This window comes from Muscardinus avellanarius, assembly GCF_963383645.1.
Source record: "Muscardinus avellanarius genome assembly, chromosome: 11".
Classification (NCBI taxonomy): domain Eukaryota; kingdom Metazoa; phylum Chordata; class Mammalia; order Rodentia; family Gliridae; genus Muscardinus; species Muscardinus avellanarius.
In genome coordinates, this window is record NC_137797.1 from 42441254 (window position 1) to 42455584 (window position 14331).

The 14331-nt window shown below is 37.4% G+C and overlaps 1 protein-coding gene across 2 annotated transcripts in view; it reads right to left on the minus strand.

Annotated features, from left to right (window-relative positions):
- SYT1 (synaptotagmin 1) overlaps positions 1-14093 on the minus strand; it is a gene marked incomplete at both ends in the record, with an annotated part of 221712 nt that extends 207619 nt beyond the window's left edge. For both annotated transcript variants that reach the window (XM_080705390.1, XM_080705389.1), the window contains one exon: positions 13928-14093. In XM_080705390.1, coding sequence (XP_080561516.1) covers positions 13928-14093 — 166 coding nt within the window. The remainder of the gene's footprint in view (positions 1-13927) is intronic.
- Between the last annotated feature and the right edge of the window lie 238 nt (positions 14094-14331).

Genomic DNA, 14331 nt, shown 5'->3' on the forward strand with positions numbered 1-14331 from the left:
TTAATAGCAGGGGACAGGAAGAGCTTGAATCAGGAGGAGAATTCAGAAGGATAATGAGAAGAGCAGTAGTGGTTAGGAATTTTAGTCAGAAAGGCAGTTTGTAGGAACACCTGGAAGCATGACTCATTTCGGCGAATAACTCAAAGATATTTTGTCCTGTTAAAGCAAACCATGTGAGGGTGAACAGTTGGAGAAGGGGCTGGAGCTTATACAACGGCTGTATCTAATACAAGCATATCTATGTGCATAGCCACACAATTCACAATTGCCAAAGTATGGAATCAGCCAAGATGTCCATCAACAGATGAATGGATTATAAAACTATAGGATATGTACACAATGAAATTGTACTCAGCCATAAAGAAGTACAAAATTATGTCATTTGCAGAGAGATGGATGGAACTGGAGAACATTATGCTAAGTGAGATTAGTCAGTCATAGAAAGTAAAAATTGGATGTTCTCCCTAATATGCAGAGACTAGGAAGAAAAAGGGTCACAGGAAGTACTCTAGACAAAGAAGTTAGAAACCATAGATGAGCAAAAAAGGCTACCTAACTGAGGGGATTGGAGAGAGGGAGAGGGGAATTCCCTAATGTACACGATGTACATTCACAAACATATCAAAGTCAATCACTAAGCCAAACATGAGAAGGAGGGACAGGGAAAGGAACAGAGTGGGAATTGGGGAAGGGCTAAATGAGTGATGTGTGCATATATGCCTCTACCATCTTGTGCCCCATTAAGATACATGATCAGTGCACCAATGGTCAAGATATATGGTACAATGCACCAATAAAAAAAACTGAAAAAGAAAATAGAAGCATACAAGACTTCAATAAATAAAGATAGAAAAGGACTGTATTGAATCATATCATACAGAGCTGCTGATGTCTTGCTAGAAGTTTTAATTTAGGAGTACTTCTGGCCAAAAACTTCTGAGTTTTTATTGAGGCCCAGAACATGTCAAAATGATGTGCTCTGATTTACATCCTTAGCACAGCTTTGATTTTGTTCTTTAACTTACACAGGATGTATTATAAGTCTGGTACCTACAAAAATTCTATATAAACAGGCAGTAGAAACTTATGCAAATTTTTAATATGATCGACACTATCCTCCAGACATTGTCCCTAGCACTTTATGTATATTAATATTTCACTGCTCAACCTTCCCAAAAGAAAACAGTGCTATTATTGTTCTTATTTCACATAAATATTAAATGATTTGTCCAAGGTCACACACCAGTAATGGTAGAGGTTGAATTTTGAATCTAGCTAGACCAACTCTACAGTCCAAACTGTAGACCACCTTACTCCACAGCCTCTCTTCAGAGCCAGCAATGCTCCCCTGACCTGAGCTAGTCAGTCATATTGGGTTAGAGTTTCTGGGTGATTAACATTGCATTACAGACAACACATTTGGGCTACTGAAGTATACCAAAGAATTTCAGAAGTAATATTGGTATGATTATGATAACAATAATGTAAACTCGCTGTGATGGCTGACTTATTGTAAAGACTTGCTCCAAATCCTTAGGAAATAAACTTATTATAATAAAATTCTACTTTTAAGGAATTGACCAGTATGATTAGGTCAATGATAGTCAGTTACCCTGAGATTCTGGGTGTTTTCTTTGTTTCTGTGAACAGGTATATGCTACTTTGAGATAATGGCATATTTATCAAAGACAAATATATTTTTATTGTTTGTAATCTATTATTGCTTTTCCTTTCTTTCATTTTAAAACTTGCATGCATGAAAACAGCTTAAGAGGAAAGATAAAAAGGGAGAGGGCACAAGTGGTTTGAAAATTTCTCTAGGGCAGCAGTTTGAATGGAAGTATTGCTTGGTGAGGAAATCTTTAAATGGGCCAATATTTTCTTAATCTTTACTTCAAAGTTATCTACATTCACTTAAAAGACAGGCAAGGAGGCATGTGGACTCAGAAGATATGAAGTTTAAATCCTTTTATTATAGTACTCTCAATAATGAAAATCAAAACAAAGAAAAATAAAGCTAAGTGCTAAAATTATAATGGTACATCACATAATTTCCCTCTGGTTTCTGCCCTTAAATTCTTTATCCAATTTAACAGAAACTGGCACAAACCTGACAGGTCAGCAATGTAATAAAAGATCAACATAGTCATTAGAGTGAAGAGAAAATGGTAGTCCACCCAGTTTCTCTCAAGTCTGCTGTTTTCTCAATAGATGTGGCTTTTGTAGTCAGGCTTTGCTGAGTGACAACCTGGCCTTATTTTGCAATGTTAACTGCTGTGTGGTAAGAAATACACTTTCAAAGCTATATATATGTATATGTATATGTATATGTGTGTATATATATATATATGAAATAATATGTATATATTATTTTAGCAAGGTAATTCCCAAACTATTTTAAATATAGGTCCAAAATATTATTCAGGTTCCTTATTTTCCTCAGGTGTATTCACTTAATATCTTTGATATGCTAATAGAATGTGGCCAAATAAGGCTTTGAAACTTAGCTGAGATCTTAATTCACTTGGTAGCTTTATGTGTTTACTGTTATTCATATTACTTCGGCTTTGGAAGTTTATAAAATCCCTCGACACTAGTTCATTTTAAAGACATGAATTTCGGGGGGGGGGTTTCTGGCTAATAGAATTTCTACAGTGAAACCACAAGGACACATATGAACAACCTTTCTGAAATATATCAGCAGTATGTGCTTTTGTTAGGGTTTGATATTGCTCACAGGATGCTGATAGAGTTGCATTGAGCATTGTTTAAAGTCAGCATTATATACATGCTTCACTTAATAACAAGTATTTTATAATAATTTTCTCCTCTCAGAATGTAAATGGATAAACCACATAACTTACATTTGTAATTTAAGGAATCAATAACATATGCTAATTTTAATATAAAGGAGAAATAAAAGATAATAGTGTGTCATAAATAATTTATATTTCAGCACAAAAATTCTCAAGTTCAACTGCACTGGAAGGCACTGTGAACTAATCAAATGCTTTCAACTTCTAAAAAGGATGTTTTCATTTAGAGAAGACAATCAGAAGAGTTTTTCAAACATCAGGAGAAAGTCAAAGAGCTTAGGTGGTCAGTATAATAAAAGCTATTTGGCAAATATGAGAGAAATGAAAAGACATTAATATTCATATGTAAAATAGTTCTATTTCTCAGCTCAGGTTTCTCAGCTTCCTTTTGTATGCATGTCCTATGAAACTCTTGAAATTTGTGTGGAATGCAAAACAATTCTTTATTTTGTCATGTGGTCCCAAAAGATGCAGATGAGTAGGATCCTGGGCCTATGTCTTCTAGATGCTAGGAGCTGCTCCCATAACCATTTTTTAGCACAATGAAAATGACCCAAAACATACCCAGTGTATCCTGTAGGAGGCAGTGCCAACTATACCAACAACTGTACCTACTGCTGTAGGTGAACCAGACTTTCTCCCATAGGATTACATTTTAATTGTAACTCCTAAAACACACACACACACACACACACACATACACTATTCACACATATGCATATATTTCCTATATTTTGAATGAGAATTAAACTAAAACAATTATGATGATAAAGTATATTAAACTAAAAATACATGTTTATTGAATAGAAGCATGAATCAATTCACTGCAGTGTGATGAACTGTGATCCTTAACTCTAAATGTCTCTGTCCCAAATAGATTCCTTCAGCATTGCCTTGTCGAAGTTACTTAGTATTGCAAAAGCACTTGCTCTGAGAATAAGACTCTCTGGGATCGTAACTTTTTCTTATAGCTATTTCTATTTAGTAAATGAATAATTTCACTTAACATTTCAGTGAATGCTTTTGTGAAGTGTGAGAATTGAGTCAACAGAGAGAGCTGATGCTGAGTCATACACACAGAGTTCATTTGCACAGTGAAATAGAATCTATCAGTGCTGAGGTGGTAAGAGTTATTAACAGGACAATTTATCTGAGTTAGGGCAATGGAAGAGATGCAGAAACAAAGGAAATAACTTCTGGATTTTCAAATAAGATCATGCAATGAGAAACTCTAACTTGTATTAAAACGAGTTCCAGTTATCAAAAGATGAATATTAAATACCAGCCAATAACTCTGACTGGCTCAATAGAACACTGGTAGTCTTCAGTCTTAGTTGTAATAAGTGAAGATACAGGTGATTTAAAGCTTTTGTGATATTCTCTTACGGCTTAATCATAAAACTGATTTTTTTTCTCCTGGCCATACCCCTATACCTCCAACCCATAACATATACATCATTTGAACAATTCATGTACCTTACCTAGCCTCAGTGATCTGATCTATAAAATGAGAATAACAATTGTTTTCCATGATAAGAGTTTTGGCAAGGCTTAATGGATTTTTATTTCACAGAATGTGCGGCACATGCATACTTGCTGAGGGTTTAACAAACACTGGTGATCACAACGGTAATTATTGTTCACATGCTCTGGATCCTCTGTGTTCTCAAAGGTTCATCTGTCTCTTACAATTAATTTCTATTTCATCACATTCACATGTTGTTCATGTCATTGACCTATGACAATGGCATCATCTCCATTCTGCAGTCATATGAGGGAAAACTAAGTTACTGGACTGCGTTTTTCTTTGTTGATGAATATTTGCTTGTATCAACTATATCAACTATCATTTGTTTAGTTTCAACTGTAGTTTTTTGTTTTAGTGGCTGTTATGAAAGATAATACTGATCAACCTACTAAGTTTTAAGACCACTGCTTTCAAATTGTGTTCCATACAGCCAGATATCTTTGCTATTGACTGAAGTATCCCAGAGGGATGAGTGGGGGAGACATCTTGGACTTGCAGCAATAGTTCTGATGTGCTTGATCCACTTTATAATTATCAGTATTTTTATTTCAGCTGACAAAGGAATTCTTGGTTAAAAAGGTTTGAAAACTATTGCTTCCTAGATCTTAGTTTCCCTAAGCATGGCACAAGGACCACTCTGCTTAGTATAATGTTAAGTTTTGTTATATGATATTCACTATGGTTGTTTCTAGCATAAATTGATTTAGTCTCAAATAAAACAGCTACCTTGTACTGGAATAAGAGCTTTGCTCTTGGTATAACCCCAACAAAGTGCCCAGCAGAAGGTGCCTTTGGTGTCAGACACTATCAAGTTATGGGACATACAAAGATGCATAAGAAATGGTTCCTATCCATGAAGAACTTAACCTGCTGGTGAAACAGGCAAGCAGAAATCCCCAGATAACCAAGACAGTGAGAGATTTGAATGATAAGATTTGGAAGATTAGAAGAAGGCTCACATGGTTCTGCTTTGGAAAATGAGGAAACCTCTCATGCTAGTGGTAACACCTGAGCTGGCTATTCAATGATAAACCAAAAGTATCAGGTTTAGTGGAGCCTAAGATAAAAAAAGAGCAAGAAAGTGCTGGCAGGGTTCAAGAGATGTTGCAGGACAAACATTCACAGGACTTGAATGCAGGTGGAGAACAAGGCAGTAACCAAGTTCAAGGAGGGAAGGACAAGAGTGAGATTTTTTAGTTTAAATGGCTAAGTGAATAGGATCATCCCAGGAGAGCCTGCCGAATAAGAATGACTAGGATTAAAAATGTCAGCCTGAAAAAAAAAGAACCTCTGTCACCAAAGAAAAGAAAAGCCAATGAAAAAGGAAGGCAGGGTGGTGGAAGAGAATAAGGAGAGGAATTAAGAAGACAAAAGGCGAGTGAGATCCAGGAGTTTTCAGATGATGGGGGTCAATAGAGACCATCATGTAGAAATATCTGATAGAATGAAGATTTTGGAGGCAATAACCCTAGTCATGTGTCAGGAAGTACCCAATGACTTTAGTGAAAACAATTTTAACAGTACATGAAAGATGGTAATCAGAGCAGAAGTTGAGTTGCTAATGGGAGGTGAAGAAATAGATGTCTGGAATCAAACTATGCTTTTTTTTGGCTAATTTTGGTGGAGACATGTAAAAAAGAACAGAATGGCAGCTTGGGAGTGAGGTAAGATCACAGAGGAAGAGAGTTTTAGAGAAAAGAGCCCTGGTGTTTCTTCAGCACTTATTTCGTACGTAATTTTGCCGAGCACATTCTGATCTGTGAACCATGAGCCACAAGCATATGTCCCGGATACAAGAGATGAAAAAGTGAAATTAAAGAATGAGCCGGGCACGGTGGCGCATGCTTGTAATCCCGACGCTTGGGAGGCAGAGACAGGAGGATCGCACAGGTTTGAAGCCAGCTGTGCTGGCTTAAGAGACCCTGTTTCCAAAAATAAAAATATAAAATAGGTCTGGGAGTGTAGCCCAGAGGTAGAAGGGCTTCCAGGAACCCCAGTACCATACACACACACACAAAAAATACAGAATGAAAGAAAAGGGAAATTAGAAGAGATGATGGGACGAGCAAACACCAAGAGGTAATCGACTTTTCCTAAAATGAGCATCACAGGAGTGGAATTAAGGAATGCAGTACACATACATTTAGTGGCAATTTTCTCTATTTGGTGACTGGCCTGAATAGAGACCTTGTCTAAAATAGAAATAAACTTGTTAAAATAATAGCTGGAGTTTAATAATCACCACCATTTAAAAAGTGCTTACTCTGTGCCAGAAACTCTGCTAAGCACTTACCACACATTGACACTTTTACCCCATACTCCTATGGTGGAAGAATATTTTTGTTCTCATTTTATATTGGAAGAAAATATACATACAGCTGCGATGGAGTGAAGCTGGGATTTGAACTTGTGAAGAGCTTGTGTTTTTAATTCCTGGATCAAACTGTCTACCCCCAAGCATTTCTGTATGGATTACACAACTATCCCTGGCCCACTTGCTCTTATTCTGGTCTAATCGTCAGGATGTGGCTGTTTGGCTTTCTGCTGTGCTCAAGAAAAGGTGCTCTCTACTTCAAGAAACTCATGAATATCAAAACCTTAATCACAGCTATTTGGATGACACGAGTTCATGCTTTACAAACCAACCATGGCCCCAGTCATATTAAAATCAAAGTTGCAAAATAGAGAGACATTCTGAAAAACCTTGTCTGCTTCATTTAGATAACAGTGTACAGAACGAATTGAAAGATAAAATATGCTAGACATTTACCATTTCCTTTTCTTTTTTTAAAAAAATTTGAAGCCCTATGGTGTTATGGATGATATCATCAGGCAATTTGGTCTGAATATGTTCCATGCTGGACTGTGCAGATTACTTAACTAATGACATGCACACTCTTTGCCATTGTGACACCTCTCTTCTTACAAGTGGGAATTTCAAGTGACAGACTAAAGCTGTTTGCTATCAATTTTGAAAAACAACAACAACAACAACAACACATCTGCCAGATAGCCATGATTTAGCTCAGTGACTGAAATCGATTAATATTCTAATTTGTTACCCATCATTAGTGTCACACAATATTATACCAAGCCAAAAGTGATCAACTTTTTGTAACATTTGCTCCTAGAGAAATTTGATTTTAGGGATCTGTTTTAGTTTTGCTTAATGTTGCTCCTTAGTGTATAAATCACATTAGAAATTTCAGTTACACAAGCAGTAAAAATTGTGATGTATTAAAATAGAAGTGTAAAATATACATTGTTCTATACTCTTATTAAAACTGTATAGCTCTATTTATGATACAGATTTTTTCTAGTACCAATTTACTATCACATTTTAAGATTTTACATATTTTACTTGTTTCTTCCTACTACATCAAAGAGAGTGCTAGCAATATAATATTCTCCATAGGTGGCACTTAAATCCTCCAGTGTTCTATTAGTTTAGGTGGCTCGTCAAAAGCAAATCTCTGTGGAGGAGGAAGAGATTATCTGGCAAATTTCCAGGACCTAATAAAGGGACCTGGGATGGGGCAATGGCCTGGCAAAGAGTAAGGTAAGGCTGGCAAAGGAAAGGAGATAAAAAGAGTATATATTTTTTTCCAGCTGATTGTTTTCCTACTGGTGAACAGGGAGGAAGTAAGGAAGTAGTTGGCTCTAAGTGATAAAGGTGAAAGATGTTGGAGTTTTCATTACAAAGAACATTTTCTTTGTTTGATGGAGCAATTTATACTTTGTTTTGCTTTTTGCTTTTCATTATTACTCTATTATTATTATTATTATTTGGTGGTACTGGGTTCCTGGAAGCCCTTCTACATCTGGGCTACACTCGCAGACCTATTTTTACATTTTTATTTGGAAACAGGGTCTCCTAAGCCAGCGCGCATGGCTGGCTTCGAACCTGCGCGATCCTCCTGTCTCTGCCTCCCAAGCGCGGGATTACAAGCGTGCGCCACCACCACCCGACCATTATTACTCTATTTTGAAGGCACAGTTAAGCACTTTCCTTAGTGTTGGAAAGTTAATACTTGTGCTTTAACAATATACTTTAATTTGGCGGCATCTGAAAGACTCCGAGTCTAAGAGGGATGGTTATAAGGATGTAAGTTAAAGTGAGATTCATTCATTAGTTTATTCTGAGCATCTTACATGTTCTAAGTGCCACCACCATATACAGCTGTGTATAAAATAGACCCAACTTTTTGCCCTCATGGAAGTCACATTATTTTGGAGGGATTCAAGGAAATTTAAAACCAAATAATAAAGGACAAGGTTTTTCAGGTGGTGCTAAGTAATATGATAAGGAATAAAATGAGGTTTGGGACAGAAAATTCTGGGAAAGAGGGGTTAAGATGAAAAGTGCTACAATTTTAGACAGTGTGTGTAGGGTAGGGAGGCCCTAAGTAAGAAAAAGACAGTGAGCCCAGACCTCAGGGAGAGGAGCGAGTGAGCAATGCTGATTCACCGGGAACATTTCAGTCCTATAGCTATCGGCCTTGCCATTGGGAACGGTCTGGATTTAGGATGTCCCCGAGCCCTTATGGAAATAATACAGCAATGTTGGAAGTGGGAGTTTGTTGCTAAGGAGGGGTCCCTGGCATCATATATATCTTCCCCCCACCCCCGCTTGCTCTCTGCTTCTGGCCTCTGTGATGTGAGATCAGAGCCTGTGCTTGCGCTCTCTTGTCTCTCTCTCTCTCTCTCTCTCTCTCTCTCTCTCTCTCTCTCTCTCTCTCTCTCTCTCTGTCTATCTCACCACTTCTTACTGTGATGCCTTGAGCTCCGCAGGCACTGACCTCACATGGCTGAAGCCCCAAATCCTTAAAATGTGTGAGCAAATAAATCTTCCTTGCTCAAAGTTGTGTCATCATGTCTTTTCAGATCATGGCAATGAGAATGTTGACTGAGACCTCATGTGTCTCATCTGTACTCATGCAGAGGAGGAGCTGGTTTTGAGACAAGGCAGGATATGTATGCATCCTATGTGGTGTTACTCATTGCTTTCTCTGCTTCTAACAAATTTCTCTTATAGCTAATACACACACACACACACATACACACACACGTGTGTGTGTGTGTATGTGTGTGTGTGTGTGTGTGTGTGTGTGTGTGTGTGTGTGGTACTGGGGATGGAACCCAGGGGCATTCTACCTCTGAGCTATACTTTCAGCCCTATTTTTTATTCTTTATTTTGAAACAGGGTCTCACTGAGTTGCAAAGAGCCTCACTAAGTAGCTGAGGATGGCTGGGAACCCGATCCTCCTGTCTCAGCCTCCCAAATGCTGGGATTACAAGCGTGTACCACCATGCCTGGCTTCTTATAGCTAATATTTTAATAAAACACTTTTTAAGTGAGAGTTTGTGCCCATAATATATGCATTTTGTTTCTTCCTGGTAGTTACAACCTCAGTGTTATAGCAAAAGTACTCAAAGTTAATGCTCTGGGTTCATTAGCCCTGCAGTAGAACAAAAAAAGGAACTGAGATTTTGCATTTCTTGTCCCAGGGTTTGATCTATTGGGCCATCTCTCTTCTGTTATGGATCTTCCTGCTGAGAATGCTAATTACTGACAACTGTGCTAAGAGTGTGTCTCCGATAAACTTGGATTTATTAAAAGCGGATGGACAAATCAACACGCTTCTAATTACTGAGGGAGAAGAAGTTGATTTCTCTTGTTTTTCAGTGTCTAATAATATTTTGAAAGTCTTGCATCCGGATTTTGTAATAGTCTGGTTTCTCTTCTGCCCTAGCCCCTCTATAGGTTATTTTCAGTACCCTAGCAAGAATAATGTTTGAAAAATCAAAGTGAGATCAGGAGATACCTCTGTTTTGGAAAATACCCAAAAGGCATTTTGTTTTCCTTGGTAAAATCTGAGTTCCTTAGAATAATCCTCAAGGCCCCACATCACATGGCTTCTGCTACATAGGATTCCTCTTTTTCTACTCTCCACCTTGCTTGTTCTAATTCTGATACATGGGGTTTCTTGATATTCCAGGTGAAATTTTGCCTATTTACCAGATTTTATGATAACTTTCTCTTTCACTCCCCTCAAGTTTTTAATGAGAAAACTTGTTCTGTAACCCTAAGGATATGATATATTACCCATTTACCTTCTTGTTTTTCTATACATTTATCACCACATTTTATATATACATATATATATATATATATATATATATATATATATCCTCTTTATTACTTTACTAATCCCCTACTCCCAACTAAAATATAATCTCTGTGAGAGCTCAAGCCTTTGGTCCTAGCACTTGAAAAAATGTGTAAATGTGTAGTATATAAAAAATGTTCAAACTTAACAAACAAGACAAAGCTGTAGTTTAAGTTTCAAATTAAATGACCCTGGCATGGGGTAGAGCAAGAAGGCAGAGTGGGACTCCCTAGTGGTTTTCCACCTGCAGAAATATCAATTTGAACTACTATCCACACTTGAAAATGCCTTCACAAGAGCCAAGGAAACCAGGTGAGGACACACTACCGGGTAGTGGCATCATAAGAAAACAAGATGCATTGATGAGGGCAGGAAGGAGAGTTTTGCATTACATGCACCACCCCTGTCCCAATCCCATGCCCCATAGCATGGAGAAAGGTATTTCTTCTTGTGGAAGAGAGCAGAAAGCAAGCACAGGATTTTGACCTGGACTCTACTATAGTAAGATCCAGCACTGGGCAGAGCCCTGAAGTCCTATATTTTAGGCCAGTGCACGTGGACAGAACCTTTAGAGCCACGCTACTACCAGAAGGAATCACACAGTTCCAGGATTCAGTCTTATATAGCAGACTCAGTCTCTGGCATGCACGACTGCCTGGCTGATGTTGATGACTCTAAGCTCTGGGCAGCCCTCAGCAGCTCCTGGCTTTAGGTGCTCCCAGAACCACACTGGTCATACCGGCCCCCAGGCTTCTGGAAATACTTCCTTGGCCACAGCTGCTCTGGGCTTCTGGTATTGCAACTTCAGCCATAAGGACATTTGGCTTCTGAAATGTTTTAGTGCCTTGCTGGTTACATCTGGACATATCTGCTCCAAGCATCCAAATTGGAAAGGAAGTGGTTAAATTGTCCATTTTTTGCATATCCTATAATCATGCACACAGCCATAAAACTTCACTAATGAAACTTTTAGAATAAATTTAGTAAAGTTGCACCATGTGAAATCAATATAAAAAAATCAGTAGTGCTCCTATGCATTAACAGTGAACTATCTGAAAAAGAAATCAAGGAAATCATATATATATATATATTATACAAAAGGAAATACTTCAAAATAAATTCAACCAAGGACATAAAAGACCTCTAAGTTGAAACTATAGACCTTTGGTAAAAATAAAAATGACAGAAGTAAGTGAAAAAATACCTCATCTTCAAAGTTTGGAAGAACAAATGCTGTTGAAATGTCTATATTATCCCCAGTGAGTGACAGATTCATCATGAACCCTATCAATATATCAATGATATTCTTAACAGAATTAGAAAAATAATCTTGAAATTCATATGGAACCACAAAAGAATCAATGAACAAAGAAATTTTGGGCAAAAAGCACAAAGCTGGAGACATTATTCCATCTGATTTCAAAAGATACTACAAAGCTATGGTAACCAAAACAACACAGCACAGGCATAAAAACAGATACATAGACAATGGAACAGAAAGAAAGCCAGAATTTAACCCACAAATTTATAGCCTACAAATTTTTGACATAGTAGCCACAAACACATAATGTGAAAAGGACAGTCTCTTTCATAAATAGTATTGAGCAACTGGTTCCATGTAGAAGAATGAAATTAGATTCTTATCTTGCACCAGATTAAAAAAAATCAACTCAGTGAGACACTGTTTCAAAATAAAAAATAAAAACTAGGGCTGGAGATATACCTTGGAGGTAGAATGCCCCTGGGTTCCATCCCTAGTACTAACCCCCATCCCCCCCCAAATGTTTATCTTAAATGAGTGTAGAATAATAGTTAACTCCTGGTGAAGGGGTTGAGGTGCAAGTTGAGGAGATGTCCATAGGATACAAAAATTTATTAGATAGAGCCGGGCATGGTGGCGCACGCTTGTAATCCCCGCACTTGGGAAGCAGAGACAGGAGTATTGCGCAGGTTCAAAGCCAGCCGTACTGGCTTAAGAGACCCTGTTTCCAAATAAAACTATAAAATAGGTCTGGGAGTTTAGCCTGGAGAAGGGTTTCCAGGAACCCCAGTATCACAAAAAAAAAAAAATTATTAGATAGAAAATGTAAGTTCAAAAGATATATTGTGCAACATGGTAGTTAATGTATTATAGTCTTCAAAAATGCGAAATGGATCTGTATAAAGTGTTCTCAGCATGAAAACAATAAGCATGTGATGTGATGCATATGTTAATTAGCCATATAGAGTACTGTCCAGATATAGCAGATTATATATATCACAAATATATGGTAGATTATACATGTATACATACACACACTTTTAAAGCATATGATGTGATGCATATGTTAATTAGCTGTATAGAGTCTACTGTCCAGATATATCAGATTATATATATCACAAATATATGGTAGATTATATATGTATACATACACACACTTTTAAACATAATGTTATATACACTACAATTTAATCATTAGTGTAAAAATAAAATGAAAATTAAATGCTACTGATTGAACTTATTGCTACACTTACACAAAAAAATGTTGCTAATAGTTTTGTATTTTCTGGTAACAAAAAAATATTGAAGCTGGGCGTGGTGGTGCACGATTATAATCCCAGCATTTGGGAGGCTGAGACAGAAGGATCATGATTCGAGGACAGCCTTCGCTACTACTTAGTGAGGCCCTTTGCAACTCAGTGAGACCCTGCTTCAAAATAAAGAATAAAAAATAGGACTCAGGGTGTAGCTTGGAGGTATAATGCTTCTAGGTTCCATCTTCAGTACCGCAAAAAAAAAGAAAAAAAATTGAAAATTGGGCAAAAGATTTTTAAATGATTATGAATGAAAAAATCAGATTTGCAGAACTGGGAAGTAAATATTAGTGGTTGTTTAGGAATTTTTTTTGTGTGTGTATGTGGTACTATGGATTGAACCTAGGGGCATTCAACCTCTGAATTATACCCCTAACCCTTCTTATTTTTTTTTGGAAACAGTCTCAGTATCTTGGTAAGAGTCTTGCTAAGTTGCTGAGGTTGGCTTTGAACCTGAAATCCTCCTGTCTCAGTTCCCAAGCACTGGTATTACATGCATATATGCCACCACACCTGGCAGAAATAATTTTTACAGTGGAATCATTTCAAAAATGCAAGTTCAGAAATATGTAATGTAAGCTATGGGCATTCATATTCTTGAGAGAAACAGACATAAAAGAATATAGCTACATTAAATACAATATGCAATAAAGTGGACTGCCATTTATAAACTGTAAAAAGTTAATACGAATATTCAATTTCCAAAATAATTGTTATTGCAATTTCTATTTTTACAACATCTTTGAAAAAAATAAAATGTTAACAGTTCTGCTTGTTTTAACCAATAAAATCAGATGATTTTCAATATTCTTACTCAAGAAACAGTAGAGGCTACTCACGTGGAATTTTATGTAGCTCATTCATGAACTTCTCCTTCAGCTTAGAAAAGGCATCTTCCTTTCCTTCCCCAGGACTGGCCGGCTCCGTGGCATTATGTGGTAGCACAGTCCCCACAGTGGTGACTGGAGGGGCAGCCAGGGCCTCGTGATGACTCTCGCTCACCATTTTAGTTTCAGGAGAAACTGTAAGGGGAGGGAAGCAAAAAGAAAAACAATTCAAAATGGCTCACCTGACCCCACATCAAAGGTGGACCAGAGATGAAAACACATCAGAGGTTGCACCTGCTCACTGGGTAAATAGTCCATCATTAGCATATTACTTTATGTTGGCTCATGAAATATTTATGGGACCACAGCGAGTGGAGAGTTCTTTCCCAGAGGGTAAGACCAGACGGAGTTACTGA